Source organism: Anser brachyrhynchus, assembly GCF_964034855.1.
Source record: "Anser brachyrhynchus genome assembly, chromosome: 1".
Taxonomy (NCBI): domain Eukaryota; kingdom Metazoa; phylum Chordata; class Aves; order Anseriformes; family Anatidae; genus Anser; species Anser brachyrhynchus.
This window is the reverse complement of record NC_137694.1, coordinates 138,398,996-138,417,563: the sequence shown is the minus strand read 5'-3', so window position 1 is coordinate 138,417,563 and position 18,568 is coordinate 138,398,996. Positions and strand designations below refer to the sequence as shown.

Below are 18,568 nucleotides of genomic sequence, written 5' to 3'. Positions count from 1 at the left end.
CTGTGCAGATTTGTGTAAAGCCTAGCACTGCTCTATTTTAATGCCTCCAAAGAGATGCCACAAATAATTGCAAAACTGAACTCAGAGCCTGCGGTTTTGTTTCCTCCCACCCTGCTTTCTTGCCTTCCAGGCAGGATAACAGGATTAGCCTGTCCTCTCCCTTTTCTTCTTTCATGTCATCTTTTATTCTTCACTGCATTTTCAGGAAAGCTAAACCTACTGTGATATTAAACCTACCTGAAGATATTAATTGCACTGTCTTCTCCCGCAGTATTTAGCATTCCTCCTTCCACACATACACTTCTTTGGGAAGTTAGCTCTGCTGTAATACATTTTACCCTTCCAAAGGTCTTGAGCAATCAGAGAAACTCTTGTCTCTTCATTTGTTGACATTTCAGTCCTCTCAGTCTCTTGAACACTGCCAGTGCTGAATTTAACTCTGCACTCGAGAGAAGTCAGCAGAAGTCAGTGAGGCAGAAAGATGAAGCAGCTTCACCTGGCAGGTTTGTGTAACACATTGGCAGGGATAACCACGGCTGGAGGCAGGTTTTTGTTTGTTGACCTCTTTGCACACATGACTACGTTTGGTTACCTTTTAAGACACAAGGTGTCAAACTTGGCTACTTTTACTAAAGCCTACTTGACTATAATACTTATTTGGTACAATTGCTTAACAGCTTGTGATCTTTCTGGTGCAAAGATTGTTCTTGAAAATTGTCTCTCTTGAAAATTATGTCACACTTTGGGAAAGGTGTGTCTTTAAAAGTTGCCAGTAATGTAAGTATTAAATTACATCTGTCTTTGGTCCAAATTATGACTAAATTTTTCTTTCAGTTTTCTAGACTGTTTCCATTGTTCTGACCATGTGATCACTACTGAAGATGTGCCCATGCTGCTGCTGGCATGTCTTTAAAACAACAAGGAAATAATAATAATAATAATAATAATAATAATAAACGCTTTGAATTTTTCCCTAGTAATAAAACTATGCCTGGAAGTGGAGGCTGCTCGTACAGCCCTTACATCCTATTACTCGCCACTATGTTAGTGACCCAAAGCAAAGGTAACACCTATGATAACTTATTGTCTCCAACAGAATTAATTTTTAAACCAAGATCGTTTATTAGGAGAAGAAAAAAAAAAAAAAAAAAAGGTTTGTAACAATGAAGCAGAAAGGGGATTATGTTTCTTTGCATTCCCAGCCCTGCAGTATTTCCTCCTTTCCAGCTGTTTTTAAACTACACCAAAGTACAGGAATTTGTTGTTTCCTCACTACTCAGTACTACTGGTGAATTCTCTGCCAGCAAAAACATTTGAGTTTTTGTGTGCTTTATACTGCCTCTCTGTTTCTCACGTCTCAGTACTACAAGGAGACACTGACATTGATATATTCTCTTATAACTCTGACAAGTTTTCAGAGTGAACTTACTGTACTGAAGAAGCTAAATATTGAAATGACACAAACAGAAATCTTTTCTTATTATTATTACTTTTTCTTAATGTAATGCTTATGAAAAAACACTGAGATGATAAGAAAACTGTTAAGCAATTAAACCGGCTGAGCAAGTAAAGTGCTTGCAGGGGCTGTCATAGGAGAATAAAAAAATCCCTACAAACATTCACTTTCCATTTACTCACTTCAAAGCCCAATTTCTCTACAGAGTTTTAGAAGCATCCTTATGATAGACTCTGACTTCATCTACATACTGCAAAGAATGGTCAAAAATACAGTTTAAAGCACTAAAACCTCTACAGTTTCACTGCAAACTTCAGTGCAAACAAACTTACATGCCTCCTTAGAAAGTCTAGCTAGGATCACATTACTAGTGGGTTTTTTTGTTTGCTTGTTTTGTTTTTTGTTTTAACTAGTATTGGCATGATCCATTTTTACAAGTTACAGTTTGTAAACATAAGTATACTGCTGCCAAATATTCTTAAGCACTAATTCCAATATAACTCTCAAATGAACCGTGTTTTGCTAACTGACTTTGAAACAGTGCAAGCTATTTATCCAAAACATTTTAATTGGCATCTTTTATTCAATAAAACTGCTGTTTGCCAAGTTAGTATGCACCAAGACCTCCTTCTGTAGAGCAAAATGCTTCTCTCTCTTTTGTCAGTATTGCAGAGTTATACCGGACTTCAGTGTTTGGTACTTTCTACTATCTGTGATATGTGTTATCGTCACTCACTAAAGCTGCAGATCTATTCAAAAAGTTATTTACAGCTTCAAAAAGTGTTATTCAAAGTTCTAGTTCTATTCAAGTTCTATTCTATTCTTCTACTCAAGAAGTTATTTACAGCTTGGGGAGCATCCTCCACAAACTCACAATTGTTCAACGTCTCAACAATATTCTTGGAAAGATAACAGAAAAATACAGGAAGCTATAATGACTCAAACTGCTATGTTGGATAAGTATGATTTATAGACCACAGGGCACAACAGCAAACATGTAGTGTTTGTAAGTCCAATATTTCTTACTGTATGCCTGCTCAACACTATACACTAGGCTCTCTGCAGAGTTCTCCAATTGTCTTCATTGAGCAGGCATAAATTTGACAGAGTTTAGTCATATACCTCTACAGTTGTCTCTTACACGCAAATTTGAAAACAAAAAATGAACAACAAAAAAAAACAACACAGTATCCATCTGTTCAATTCCTTTACCACAAAAGACAGCATTTCCTTAGACTTCTGGCTAGTGGTGAAGAATAAAGAAGAAAATCTCTACTCAACATTACTTCTCTTTATTTTCATCCACTTTGGTTGCCAGACAGTGGAAAGACCTGATTATTTTCTGAAGGTTTGTTCAGCAGAGGACTTAGTGCCTTAGGACATGTTAACAATCACTCATCTCACAAATTTTGTGTGCTGTCACCTTCCTTATCACACCAACAGAATGGGAACGTCCCACAGCACGGCTGCAGCCACGGCTTCCAGACGACATTGTATATATATATAATTTTCATTAAAAATGAAACAAAACCAACAAAAAAAATTATAATCAAACAACTCACCAATAAACACCCCCAGAGAAAAGACCTGAAAACTTTAGGAACTTTGGTTGTTTCCCTTATAGGTCGTCAAGTTCGCTATCACCTTCCTTATCACACCAACAGAATGGGAACGTCCCACAGCAGGGCTGCAGCCACGGCTTCCAGACGACGTTGTATAGGGAGAGCTGCTCCGGTACTGGAGTCAGTGTCCTGCGGTGTTCTTCTATGGCTCTCCCAATCCGCTCTATCACAGTGTCAAAGAGGGGCTCGGTGTCAGCTGACAGAGGTTTGGCTTCAGAAGGGTCTCGCGAGAGGTCAAACAGCAATGGAGGCTCATGATGGGTCACGCCTTCCCCAAAACACGGGCAAATTCCTCTTCCATAGCAAGCCCCAGCCCCAAGTGGATGAAAGACTGGGGTCACATAATGAGCCTTCCAGATGGCTCCACCTGGCAGGAAAGAAAACTTATGGCACGACTATAAGACAATGGAGGAAAATGGAAAGTGTCTTCAAGTTAAAGTGTCTTCAGGGAGTGTGACTATTTACTACAGATACCTCTTCTCATTTGTGGCTCTCCCATCACCACAAACCAGATCCTCTGCACTGAGTAATGACTTTGAAGATGGAAAACACTAGAAATATGAAGACAACAACATCCATCTTCCAGTGTAGTAGTAGACAGCCTCTATTCCCACCCCACTTCCTATAATACATTTCCTTTATTACAAATCTCTCTTTGCTGTAAGACACCTCCAGATAGCTAGAAGTACTGGTATATCATGCATAACAATTTCAAGAATCTCAGATATCAGTACAGATAAACACCTATCATATAATAAACCTGTCGATTTGCAAAGCAGCCAACAGGAGGAGAAACCTCATATTCTGCAGTTAACATGAAACAAATGTTTACACTTACTGTCCTTTTGGTGCCACCGCACTGCATGCAGGTAGGACCCACAATAGTGAAACAGGAACTCATGCTCTGACCTTTGAGTTCTTCCTTGCAGTAAAGGCATCAAGTTTCGTCCATCGATCACCCTAATGTAATGGGGAGAAATGTACTTAGGTGGGGACAAGTCTGACAGTGTGAACTGTATACTTATTAGTGATTTTGCATTAGCTACACTAGTGCTAGAGACAGCTTACAGAATAATTTGTTCATAGATTTAGAGCAGCCAGAAGATTGTCAAGCCAGTATTTTAAATACCTAGATTTTAATTAATTTAGTTAGTTAGTTTTAAAATAGCTGGGTCAACTCATTCCATTTAGCAATATTTAAACACCATTTAGAGTTTGGTCTACTCGAAAAATATCCTTTATTCAGAAAATCAATACTGATCTCATAATTGTTTACATATAGCACATTTCAAAGGAGCTTTTAGAAATCTGTTGGACAAGAATGGATTTAATCATTTTAGGAGGAACCTAAAGTGGAATTTGTGTCCATAACAGAGGTCTGTCAGTACCAGAAGAACCTCAGCCACCAATTCTTTCATGAGAGATGTCGAACCTGTTTTTGAAAGAAGCACCTGGTCTTTTGCAGGAGCAACTCCTCTGGCCACATGCATACCTGTGGGAGTATTTGGGGGGATTTGTTCTCTCATTTAAAATTTTAGACTAGGCTTGAGACTAAGGGAATACTTGTGGGATCTCCAAGGATGACAAAAAAAAAAACAAAAACATAAACAAAAACACAACACTAATTATTTAGTAGTTAGCTCTCCTATGAATTTCTCTTGTTGAAAACATCTCCACACCTGTCCTGTGGCAATATTCCTCCAGCCAGATGAACAACTGTGGGATAAATATCCATCAGACTTGTAGGTTCATCGACAACTGTGCCTGCAGGTAACACTCCTGGCCATCTGAATACTCCTGGCACACGAATCCCTCCTTCCCAGCCTCCCATGCCTTTTCCACCTGCAGTAAAATTAATCAACATATGGCAGTTCAGAGGGAAACTCATGAGGAAGAACTCACAGAGGAAGTACTCACAAGACTGAAGAAATATTTGATATTCTGTTTAAACCTACACAAGACTTAAGAGTCAGTATCCTACTTTAATAAATAGCTGTAAAAAAAATCTTATTTTTGTAGCCATGGATTCCCTTCAAAATCTGTGTCCTTAACACTTACATTTCCATATGCCTTATACATATTTTACATTTTTGAAATTGAGATTTGGACCTGACTCTCCCGATGCTTAATGCAACATCTCTGAACATCTCAGAAGCAAAAAATCGGAACCTATAAAATCAAGCCATATACACATTACTTAAAATGGCAGGAAAACACCTTTCTCCAACTTGCTACCAGCATCAACTAACCTAATAAAACATTCTGATGCTCAATACATATTAAGACAATATTTAACTAACTCTGAAAGCAGAAATCTGTTTTAATTAAGATATTCAATATGGCAAAAACACTGCCTTTGCTAGATCCCATCAGGCTTATGCATCAGTCTTATTATCCATAAAAACAAATAATTTATCAAGCAAAGACAGGAAATATGGAGTGAGATAGAAGATCTGTGTACTAGTTGAAAGCCCTTCTCTTTCATAAGAGCCAAAAACTCCATTGCTCAGCAGCAAAGCATCCATCACACGGAAGCCAAAATTTCATATCTTTGACCTTGTCTGTGTCCTGTGGAGAGGCTCAAGAAGGTTTTGAATTGGAAGAAACCTGTTTTGTGAAAATAAACACATCAGAAGTTTGGACAAGAAGTAGATGATTCACTGCTGGTAACAGAGCCTACACCCTGAGCTTTCCTTCCCCCAGCGCATGCTCTCACCTATTAATGACAGGACAGGTGATCTGATTACACAGGGCTGCTGGGGTAGGTGGGAGAATATGCAAAGAATGCATATCCTTTTGGCTTGAAAATGCTACCGCACTGCTGAGCAGGTTGAAGCATTATTCACAGCACAAAGATTAGAAGGTAGAGAGCGAGGTCTTTGTAGACCACCAAAGTCATTCAGATCTTACACTAATCACCGATTTTGCATAGAGTATAAAAGCATAGAGGGACTACATGGTTGCTGCAAGTCATAGCACAATGTGCCCTTACCCTATTTCATAACAATTAGGTGAGTAGCAATGATTTCTGGAAGATAATGAGAAAAGAAACAAGCAAATCAGGAACAGTCCTATTGGAGGTGGCAAGGGGGAGAGGAGAGAGATGAAGGGAACTATCACATTTTTTTCAGTGACTTTCATTTGAGAACACTGAATAGTTTACAGGTATCAAACTATACAATCCCTTTATCAAGGAGATGTGTAATAACACTTGCACTTTACTGAAAGAAAAGGTAACTTTAAGATTAAATTACCTCTGAATGTCACCTGTATTTCAAGCTAGAAAACAATATAACTCACTCCAGCCTTGACAGCTGCAGACAGGCAAATTCATTGTTTCTGTTTCTAACCTAGATGTAAGGCCATAATGAATTTTCTACCTTTATAAATACCATTCCAGCCACCTAGCTGGGCAGAGCCATCCTGAGCTTCCAAGTGTCCTCCATGATCAGAGGCAAAGTATATGAACGTATGGTTTTCCAAACCTTCCTTGTCAAGTGAATCCAGAATTTTGCCTTAAAATTAAGAAGAGCAACAGCAAGTTTCCTATTAAGCAATTAGAAAGATCACCCCACATTTATAATGTTTCAATAATAACCTTTTGCAATGCGCTATGAGAAGTCTTTAACAGCTTAAATTGCTGTGGATATTTTGGTTTATTAATTCTCCTGCTTTAAAATACACAGGCATATGTATCTGAAACAAATCCTTCATCAAGAATACTTACCCACCATCCAGTCCATTTCTTCTACATTGTCTCCATATAAACCATGATGGCTTTTCCCAAGAAATTTTGCTGTGGTGAAGAGAGGGGTGTGAACATGTAGAAAGGAAACAAAGAGAAGGAATGGTCCATACCTGTTTCTTTAAAAACAACAAAAAATGAACATAATTTTTGATGTACATTTGTAATATTTTGAGTTTTCGTATTCATCCATGCACAGACACAATGGGTCTATACTGTACCCACACATACTGAACCTCATTGATCATAGTTAATTATTGTTTTCTTGCATAAAATGAAGGCAAGAAGGATCATTTCCAGCCAGATTATTTCAAATTCCAATGTGTAAACAGGCATAGCATTTACACAGTGCTTAAATGAATCAGTTGCCTGGCTCTGATGCCTCTTTAATTAAATGCAAATGGATACAGTTTTATATTTACTTTAAGATTTGTATGGCTTTTCTAAGATGGCCTTTTATACTTGTCAGTACATTTGTTTTCACATATTTTAAGAAAAGAATAGTTATTCTCCTTGTTTTCCAGAACGACATTTGGCACACTGAATTGTTTATCAACAGCTGTGCAGGCCAAAGAGGAACTTGAAGCTAGTAAATGAATGATCTTACCCAGTTTCCTTTTCAAGTGTCTGAATGACATGAAAATGGAATTCAAGTGTTTTCAGATTTTCACAAGATTTTGTGCATCATGCACCTTTTATCTGTGTGTTTTATAAGGATTAGGAGAAAAAGCAAAAATGAGGCTTGTAGAGTGAAATGTAAAAATTAGCTGGGTAATCTTGGAGTGAATTAACTATGTACAGATTACAGTGTATGGTGAGATGGTCATGTGTGATTTGGTGAAAAGTCATCTCATTTGCTGTTACTTCCAAAGTGGGCAGTTGCAATTAAAATTTAAGTCGTTTGGGTTTTTTAATAGGGAACTTGGATGTGAGTTTCAAACTTATCAAGATACAGCTATAGTTATTGTGGGAAAAAAATACTATTCCATGAGCCCAGAGTATTCTCCCACTTTTAAAGAAAACTACAATCATTTACCTTTTGATAAATGACACTGCCTCTTTCAGCATAAGGGAAGCAGTCCTCTCTAATCTCATTGGCTGCTCAGTGACATCATGGTTTCTCATCAGGATACAATTCCAGTGCCGCACAAAGCCATAACTAGAGTACCATGAAATGAAGAAAAGGCAGCCCACCAAAGTAAAACAGGCAATTATCTTCCAGCGGATGGAAATCAAACCAGTCAGTTTTCCAGTGGTAAGAGTGATCACAGCAACGATAATTATCTGACTGTAAAGCCAAAGCTTAGCTTGAAGGGCTACATCCAGCTCCGGAGGTTTGTTTTCTTGACAATTGTTTAGAAGTGTGAAAGGCATGCCATAAAAGTAGTCAAACCCATGATTTAGAGGATGGTGACAATGATCATTGAAGGATTCACAGTTTACACCTTGATGCCACTTTCCTGAAAGTTTTAAAGCATGACAGAAATTAGAACACTCAAACAACTTTGGACAACTCAAAAGGAGCCCAAGGTAGCATTGTAAGCATCTGCCTGGGGATTAGGTGAGTCACTCCCTCTTTCAGGAGAGTATTGAGGTGCATAAGGATGCACGGAGAAATCGGTGCTTGATCAGGTGAATGTTGTATCATGATGTGCAATCCCCAAATGGTCATGCAATAAACAGGGAAATCTGAAGGGTGGTCAGCTACTAAAGTGATGAGGGTCACATAGGGATGGGATTTTAATCACCTTTTAATGAGGATCAGGGGATTATGGTACTCTAAATCACCATCTGCTTTATTACATTTGCTTCCCAACTTTCAAATGCTTTACTTGCAACTTCATTTTAATATCATGTTACAGATTTACTAAAAGATCCAGTAAACTTTTTGCCTACATTACCAAACATTTTGATCACCAGACTCAGGAAGATGATTTCCCAGGCATTATCTCTACTCAACATGAAGAGGAGAAAAAGCTACATGCCAAACTTTCACACTGTCCTTGCCCAGTCTCCCTAACAGAGCAAGCAGACAAAAGCTGTTTCCTGCTTAGAAAACTGCTGGATCAAACCACCCTGATGTTTGCTGGGTTACAGGATTGCCAAGTAATTTATAGACTCAGCCAGAAAGATTCACTTCATTAGTTTGTGATTCAATACAGCCATATTTATTTCCAGAACTTGGAGATGTCAACATTTGGCACAGCTGAACCCCTTCACTTTAAGGGACACAGTGCTTACCCTACCTATTAATTCATGCTAAGGTATCCATTGCAGAAGTTTCTATCACTTGAGCAGTAGTAAAAGCAGAATAGAAGTGAAAAGAGACACTTAGCCAGTCCATTTTTGAGTATTTGGCAAAAGAATGATGAAACTTGGAACTGTTGAAGTCTGTTCAAAGTCACAGAGAGGAAAGTGCTCCAGGGCAGTGTTTCTCTGACATCTTTGCATCTTGGCTTCATCTGAGGGAACTGCTACAGTACCATGACTCTTTGGGACCTCACAATCTCACCTGCGAGACCATCTGCTCTGTGGGTACAAGCTTTATTTCTTTCTTTCCCTATCCTCTTTGGTTTATTTGCCTCTTGACCCATAAAGGCAGGTGAAATACTTAAAGACTGTTTTATTTGGAACAATCTCTATGTTAACAAAACTCTCTCAGTGGACCAACCATTGAAAAGTCTTAGGCCAAGTAAAATAAATTCTCACCCATTATAATTATGAGACAGTTTTAATCCTTCCTGTTTCCCATACCTTGTACAGGCATTTGTATTTTCTTAAAACTCTTTACACCACAGTATTTTTAGTTTTGCAAATACAAGTTGTTTTCTCTCCTCAATCTTTTGGAGAGTACTTGTGGACCATTTAGGGCAATTACAATCCCTAAATTCCTTTCATGTAACCAGGTCATCCTTCAGACTCATGCTAAAATTTTTCACGTACCTATCAGCCCAGTGGTATAGCCTTGTTGCTGTAGAAGCCTGGCAAAAGTTGTTTCATTTGCAGGGAGCCCTCCTGATCCAGCATTCCACTGCAGTGCTCGGTACCGATTGCTGGAAGCCATCCCTGATGGAAATAGTTAGGTCAGTCCTGCCAGCCTCCCGCACTCTGCTTGCTGGGCTGCTCCTCTCGGCCCCCAGATCAGGTGCTTAACCTGAAGACAGCAGAGTGCCTCACTCTGCCAAGCATATCTTGAAGGCAGTCACATCACATTATCAATAGTGTGCCTAAGTGCTTCAGATAGTCAAGAGTTATCCGTCAAAACAAATACTGCTTGGCACCAGATTTACCATCAAGCTAAGAATTAATCAATAGGGACATTATATAGCAGGTTTTATTTTCTGCCTTTCTGAGTAACTGTGCTAATTTAGTCTCTCTGCTCTTAGTCTAAAATGACAGATAACAGTTGCATTTCCCTGTCTTGGGGATGTCATGCAATGTTAAGTGATATACAGTTTACCCAACATACAGATTTTGCATGTAGGTCTCCTAAACTAAGCATATAATTTTGCTGTATGTTTCCTAGTGAAAGAAAGATATCTATGAATTCCTCCAAAAGGTGCCTTAGGTACGTGAGGAGTGGATCCGACACTCCATTTTCACTGGAGTTTTGTGACTTTCTGCACTATTTTGGCTACGAACTTTCTCACTTCTCTTGGGAGCCCTGTTTCAACCCCTCACCTCTAACCACCACCATCAAGATGACTTCCAACAGTTTGCCCCAGGTTTTATTGTAGTAAAGAAATGACAGACATTACTGTTAGCATTTCTCCATACATATCTATTTTTTTATCATATAGTGTTCCTGAATCCTACAAAGTAAGGCTAAAGGTGTCTCAGCTGATGAGGCAGTGGTTCCCATTCAGAAGTCACATATATAAAGTTATAGCCACTGGCAATGTACTTTCCAACTCAGGGTGAGGAAGTAGCTGAATTCTCCTCTGTTCCTTCTTATTGGTTATTGTAGTACCTCAGCACTGTACATAGAAATTCGAAATTCAAAATGGGCCCAACCTGATCTGATGGGGTATCTGCCAGTGAGAAATGCTGCTCTGCTGGGAGTGCAGAGTGGAGCTGCAGCAATGTGCTGAGTAAGCTTCACTCCTCCTCTTGCCAGGCGGTCAATGTTTGGGGTCCTAAAACAGAGTTTCAATTTCAATAGAAGCAAAGTAACCCAAACCTTATTTTAATACATTTCCAAGAAGAACTGAAGCTTTTCAGCATTTCCTCTAAAAGTTATTTTCTGTATGCTGCAGGACTAGTATAGTAACAAAACTTGATACAGCGGGTGAATTAGGCTGTAGCCACTGGAGAATCCATTTTGGGACATAGCCATAGAGTACATTTGGCAACACTGAAAAGAAATCTGGGCTTTGCTGGTAATGTTTAGTTTGAAAATAAAACTGGAAAGATTTATCTAAGGAGGGTTATATTTTTGTATTCAAATACTTCCTGCAAGTTGCTTTTGTCAGCCCATTTGGACCCTGAATTTCAGAGTTAATTAAGCCAGAGAGTCTCCCAGAGTATCTAGAATTATTGGAACCAAGTTTTCCTGTTCCATACTTTTAAACACTGTACTTATTTCATAATACAGTGGTGCATCTTTGCATGTAACTTTACTTTCAACTAATATTTTAATATTTTATATTCTAACATTTCACATGTAACTTTATGTGCTTACATTTTTATGGGAGCCTAGCTCTCCCACATAAATGGACTACAACACCACCAAAGAGGTCTCCTGACTATTTCACCACCAGCAAAAGAGGACTATGGTCTTCCAGAAGCCTATTCCTCTGCACAACCCCACCACCATCATCTGAGGGAGATGAGCACAGAGCCTGCCAGCAAAAGGTTGTACACCATTCAGATGGCATGAGCTGAGGCTTATAAGACATGCTCCCAATGCCCATTCACTTCTGCTTTGCCTTTAAGTTTTGAAGGAATGTAATCACCAGTTTTGAAGGAACTTAACCATGCAATGACTCATTTGTGTCAGCCCACAGGAGTCTAGACTGGGGTGTATTGGAGGAGACAGCAAGCAAGTGGACAAGGGATTCTGGAAAAACAGTGGGTGGACAGAGGAAGGCTTAACTATGTATAAAATGGAAAGAAATTCATGAACGAGAACGACAGAAAACCTTATTACCAAAACAGGTGATGGGAGAGTTAGCACATTGGGGAGTGGGGGAGAAATTCTCAGAAAGAACTTTAAAAAGATCAAAATGAAAATATGATTTTTTTTTGTTCACTGTACATTGTTTACTTAGGCCTCAATCCGTGTGCATGCATACAACAAGGACTTAAATGCACAAATTCCTGAATTACCAGTGCCTTGACTTAAGAATGTTTCCTATTTTATCATTAGGTTTAATTACCCAAGATATTCTATGCTATATATTGTATTGACTTTAATTTTTTTTTTTTTACCTTATGGTATTGTTCCCATAACATCCTACATCTCCGATGCCAAGATCGTCAGCCAGAAATAAAACTATGTTGGGTTTAGAGTCCATAGCTGTAGTCAAGCCAAATGTGTTCCAGAGTAAGCATGAAGACAGTGCCAATAGAAGGCATCTCCTGTAATGCAGCAAAGTAACTTTTAACATATGGGACTTGTAAGACTGGGACAGTGCTGGGAGTCCCTCTGGCAGCAGATCTGCAATATGATAAACAAAACTGTGGGAAACTCCATTTTCCAGCCTTACTTTCAGTGGGAAGCAGAAGGGTAGAGTTTTATGGGTTTCACTTCTTCCATCACTACCACCTAGGTCACTCAAGTCAGAGTGGCTGCAGGAGCTTTTCTACTGGCATTACAAGATGCCATCATCCCCATACCAGACAATTATATTTAATATCTGGCAAAAAGAGAATTTACATTTTTACACATGCATACCAGACTTATATAAATATGCCTAGAATATTTGAAACCACATAATCTTCCAACTAAGTACTGCTAGATCAACAATCTTAAGACCTAGTCCTGGACTGATTTTTAACTTGCACACTGTCATTGCAACACATGCTAATTTTGATGGACACAGGGCAGCTTAGTCTCTTGCACAGACTGAGAAATCTCCTGCAAATCATTCCAGGATTTGCAATTTTGGTGTGACGATCTTATATAGAAAAACATATTTTTCAATAAACAAGCAACCATCACCTCTAACAGGTAAACACAACACACAGGATTTTCTGTAAACAGACAAGACTGAGCACTCCTAGTCGTAAATAAGTAACCAGCTGGTTACTACAGTAATTTAATCATCCAGGAGCAAAGTTCTAGCTGTGTTTTGTACACTCTAGTACTTCGTTAAAACAGTGATTTACAGAATTGTGATGAGACATTGCTTTAGAAACAGCATTGGTATTTTCAATTTTCATACTTGGATTAATTATTTTAAGCAAAGGAAAATTTCCTATTTGTCAATGCACCATTCCGTAAGAGTTTCAGAGCATTGTACTGGTATAATAAATCCTTCCAGAGTGCTAATACATTCAGTTAGAGGTGCAGGGGGACAGTCCCTAAAGAACCCTGTAAATAAGCAGCCTCTGACAGCCAATTGCTGTCACTCGGGCATTCTTCCTTCCATGCTGAGGACAAGAGTAGTCCTTCCCGTCTCCGTCTGTTACATAAAAGAGAAAAAGAAAGCAAATGATGAAATCCACTTTTAATTATGTTTGCAGCGGCATCCTAGCATTTTGTTTTGTCATGGCATTAAGTGCTGGGTATTTGCTGACCCCAGAGGTAACCCTGCTTGTGGATTTAGATAGATTCAAGGATGAATTCCATCCCAGGTAACCTACTGCTTATAGTTGCAAGTCCATATCCTAATGTGTCAGGTAGCATGAACTCACATTATAAAATAACCATGCTTGGAAATTAAAGTGACCACCTTTTAATACTTGGAAGAAGATTGCAAGAATGTTTTGTTACTAAACTCTCATAAAACTCAAAAGCAATAAAGTTGAAATAAAGAACAATACAAAACGTACACACATATAAACCTTTTCAGAACTACCTACACAACTACCCATTAGATTCTGGAAATTATGATATTAAAGGCATAGCCAGAGAACTCCACTTTGGGAGAGAGATCTTGTTTAAAACATAAAGACATATTATTACAAAGTGATTTTACAATGTCAGTTTAATGAGTTAGGTAAGTGCAAACCATTAGGAAAACACAGGCTGCTATTTATGTATTTTTATTCACAAGACTTAATATGGATTTACACCATAGATGATCAACTATACATTTTTACTGACAATGACCTTTCAAGTACAGGTTAGAAGCCATTGGCACAGGCAACCAGATGTTGGAAAAGCTACTGAGCTGTTAAATTTTGGCTCCTGTACTCACCTTAGAACAGTCAAGGAGGAATAAAAAAAAAGTTGGGGGGGGGGGGAGGAGAGAGAGAACATTAATGACATGATTTTTAATGGAGTTGAATTTCCTACACAGAGGTTAGGAAGGGAACAAATACAAAGCAAAGCATCAGGAAAAATGATTAATTTGAACTCTGGGTTGCTTGGGAAAAAAAGGTGGGCCAATCAAAAAATACGATTTTAATTCTGCCAAGTACAAACAAATACATGCAGGAGGGAGCCAGAAATCTGTTCACCTGAATAGAACAGCAGCAATGGCTGTGTAAGGTAGGGCTGCAATCATCTCCTGGTACGCAACGATCCTGAAAATAAGTGCACAAATTGAGTATAGTCACTACTGTGATGTTAGAGAAAAGCAAACACCACCAAAACAAAACAAAAAAAAACCCTCAGTCAATCTGAGACAAAAAGACAATTATGTCTTTTTACAAGAGAGGTACTAGTGAGGTGATTTTACCTTGAAGACATGGCACTGATGGGAATCACACTGTTGTTTTGTTTTGTTTTTTGATCAAAAGGTCAAAACTAAGTTTAAAAACTGGAAAGGGGGCAGAAAACAACAAATAAAGAATTCAAGAGTGGGGAAAGATGTTTTATATTGAATGAGAAAAAGAGCTTAGTTAAGATCAAAACAGTAGAAGATTAATTAGTGCATAAATTCATGGGGTCAAAACACAAGTCTTAGCTCATCAGTTTTGCTGAGACTGAGACAGTTTTTGGAAGGAGAAGCATAAAAATGCATGCCTGTTTTCTGCAAGCAAGGTAATTTATTGTTCAATCATGCTTCCAAGCACAGTGCAATATGATCAAGACTGAGTGCCTAAAGTGGAAGAAATAAAGTATTGTAAAGAAACAAGTTATGGGGCTCCACAGAAGGACAGTCAGCTGAAATTTAATAGTAAACATTATCAGAGCAACAAACATATTTGTGTGCCCACGAACCAGCATCTAGTTGTTGGCATTACAGATAAACTGCATAACATATTCCTAAATAGCCATAAGACTGCTCTACATTTTACAGGCATCTAAAAGAGGTCAATTAAAGCCAATTTTAACACTCTCACCTAAAGGGTTCAAATAACCTGAAGAAAATGGCTCTGCACTTGAGGAAGTTTCTTCAAATTTTTCCTTTCTTTTTTTCAATTGCAATATTGCTGTTAGCTCTCGCCCCAATATAGCTCCCCAATACATAAATTCTTCTAGCCAGTGTAATACCAAAATAATCTTGAAATAATAAATCTATAGATTGCTTAGTCTTTGCATGGACAAAGGAAACTCTGAAGGTACTAAGTTACTCTCAACAGAAGTCTCCCAGGCAAAGAATGACTAGAAGTAACGGCAGATTCCCCAGACTCGAATAGAGCTGACAAACTGTAAGACTACTTGCTATTGGCTTGAACATAATCAGTGGTATTACTAGTTAATTTCAGCTGAAAAGTTCTCAAATGGCATTGTGAACTAAAAACTTTATTTCTCCATTTACAGAAGTATGCACCATCACTTATTCAGCCTAGTATCTCCACATAAAATTTCATGAGACTCTGTAGTAAATCACACTAAACATTTCTGCAAAATGAGCCATGAGCAACAGGAACAGGCCAGCCCAACTCTGCGTGGACATATCTCGCTCAGTTAAACATTTTTAATTGTCTGTAGGCCTTATCTAGAAATTACTCTCTTCTGAAAGTGGTATTACACATGACTGCCCCACCACTTCTTTCTCCAAATTTATCAACCAATAGCAAAGTCTTAATTGATACAATACAATTCGTTCAACCTGCCAGCAATGCTGCAAAGCCTGCAGCTAAACAGTCACTTTAAGAGATTTAACAAAAGAAGATTTTGCTTGGTTTATTAAGTGGCTGAATCAGGTGGACCTAACTCAAATGGATTTGTAACAACTCCAAATAGGTTTATAAAGCTTTTTCTAGGCACTTTGTCATGCAGAGCTGTTTTCTTCAGCTTTGCTTTACAGCAAGCAAGCTGCAAGCTTGAAATTGCAAGAAAATCAGCCCCTTCCTCACCCACTGCAGCTTGACTCCTGGCAGTTTCCCCCCATCCTATGAATATTTCACATATTGAATACATTCCCAGATTAGAGTCTATTCTTCTTTGAGTCTTATGGAGAAGAAAAAAGACACGCCTCCATTTCAAAAACATCTGCCCATGACCAAAATACTAATTTAGCAAAGCCAGTCATGTCTCTCATATCTCATCTCCCTCATCCCCAGAAGACTGGCCACACCACCATGCGTTCAGGGAATCCATCAGAGTTGAAAAAATCAACTCCTTCTTAAAGATGCTAGGAGATGTACAGATGTAAAATGTCAGTTATGTGAAAAGTCAGTCATCAGACACAGCAAAACAACTGGTTTTATTTCTAAATTTTGTTTTTCTACTTTGGATACTGAAATGAATAATTTTCTAATTGAAGCAAAAGAAAAACAATCAAAAAACCACCAAAAATTAAAAACCCAACCAAACAACAACAAAACACCCTTTGCCACCTGTTTAAATATATCAGAAATGAATTATAAGTATTAGGACAAACTTTTCCAAATAATGTGCAGAGGTACGCTGCTGCTTAGCTGTTAGCTGAGAATAAATGCTTGTTTTCTCTCTTCTGTAAATACATACTGCAAAACAGGTTAATCACATTCAACAATATATTAGAATGCAATTAAAAGTGCTAACTGCAGCATGCCCTATGGCTCCTGAAGAAACACATGCCATGTGCAACATGCTGTTCCACCTTTCCCCCTCTTCTTCGCACAGCTTCCAGGCAGCCAGATGCTCAGGGAGGGGTGTGGGCAATGAGCTGGGAGCTGGTATGAGCACAGTCAGTACTTGCAGCTGGTGAGGTTTTTTTGTATCATAGTTTAGATTTAATACTGCTACCATCAGTACTTGCTATCTGTCACCATGGTTATAGCACTGTATTACCACTTGGTGTTTTGCATTGCCACTCACCCAAACTCTCCAAGCAACCAACCGGTGTTTTTTAATCAAGGACGAGCCCTGATGCTAGAGGAGCCACGGACATTGCATGGAAGCAACCTGGAGGCGAACTGTGTTTGCTGTTCACCACTGCAAGGCCCCAGCAATTCTCCAAAGATGATAAGGAAAGCAGAATACCTGCCATTCACCACCAAATCCTCCCAGAACTGGAGTTGGGTGTGAAGGGTTACAAAGAGAAGGAAAACAGAGACCATTAATTACGGAGCACCCCCCTCGTCCCCCCAACCCCACTCACACGTTGTTTTGGCTATTGGAGTGCCGGAGAGGCCCTGCCAGGCCCGGGGAGCGCCAGCCCCAGCTTGCTGGGAAGGGTGCCAGCGGCCTGCAAGGGGAGGAGGGAAAAGTCCGTCCTGGGGGAAACACGAAGGCTCTTTTATTTTTTTCCCCCTCATTAGCAGCTCAGTTTATACTAACTTCATGCTCACTCTGTTGCATGAGCTTTGCTCTCGCTCTCCTCTTCCTCTCAAGCTTTCTGGTCTTTGTAAAGAGAGGTTTTTCAAAAGCACTGCTAGTACTTGTTTCAGAGTAATCGGTGGGGGCTAACTTCCTTCAAAATTACTGTGCAAAGCTTTTCATCCCACTTACCATAAGGTGAGGACTTCTCTCCTCATTCCCTATGACCTATGCTGACCAAATAGTAACTGTTTTAAAGTAAAAACTCTCACAGCCAAGGCCAGTAGAAAGAGCTTTAGTGGTAACTGAGTGGAAGATCATTAAATCACAAGCAGTGGGGTTACCGGCTGCCCTGTGTTGTGTGGAGAATCACCCTACAGATGGAAGCAGGGCAGCAATGGCTAAAGCAGAGGGCAAGCAAGCCAGCCCAGACACAGTCAGTCACTGCAGTGTCATGTTGGTGTGTGCATTGCAATTCCAGCCTCTGTAATGCCTGGTTGTATCCTTGTAGCTCCTCTGTCGGTGGGTTCTCTCCTTTGCCAGTGTTAATACTTGCATGGTTGCATAGCTTGGCTTGTCATGCAACTTCAGAGGTCACTGGGAACACAAGACCCCTCTTTTTACAGAATGTGTGTTTATGGAGGTTTAAAAACAGGGTACAAATGTCTCATTCTATAATGCACTGAATTTGGGCTGGAGCACCTCTCCTACAAAGACAGGCTGAGGTTGTTGTTCAGCCTGGAAAACTGAAGGCTCCAGGGAGACCTTGTAGCAGCCTTCTAGTACCTACCGGGGGCCTACAAGAAAGCTGAGGAGGGACTCTTTGTCAGGGAATGGAGTGATAGGACAAAGAATAATGGTTTTAAACTAAAAGAGGGTAGATTTAGATATTAGGAAGAAATTCTTTACTCTGAGGGTGGTGAGGTACTGGCACAGGTTGCCCA

The 18,568-nt window shown here is 39.2% G+C and overlaps 1 protein-coding gene across 1 annotated transcript in view; it reads right to left on the bottom strand.

Annotated features, from left to right (window-relative positions):
- Positions 1–17,686, bottom strand: part of LOC308187737 (uncharacterized protein) — a 39,835-nt gene extending 22,149 nt beyond the window's left edge. The window contains exons 1-11 of the mRNA XM_080575979.1: positions 17,467–17,686; positions 14,450–14,515; positions 12,254–12,403; positions 10,838–10,959; positions 9,767–9,889; positions 7,860–8,283; positions 6,806–6,942; positions 6,459–6,593; positions 4,758–4,920; positions 3,917–4,038; positions 3,077–3,445 (exon numbers count right to left, since the gene is read on the bottom strand). Of these exons, the coding sequence (XP_080432105.1) occupies positions 3,077–3,445; positions 3,917–4,038; positions 4,758–4,920; positions 6,459–6,593; positions 6,806–6,942; positions 7,860–8,283; positions 9,767–9,889; positions 10,838–10,959; positions 12,254–12,403; positions 14,450–14,496 (1,792 nt within the window). The 5' untranslated portion in view covers positions 14,497–14,515; positions 17,467–17,686. The remainder of the gene's footprint in view (positions 1–3,076; positions 3,446–3,916; positions 4,039–4,757; positions 4,921–6,458; positions 6,594–6,805; positions 6,943–7,859; positions 8,284–9,766; positions 9,890–10,837; positions 10,960–12,253; positions 12,404–14,449; positions 14,516–17,466) is intronic.
- Positions 17,687–18,568: the final 882 nt, after the last annotated feature.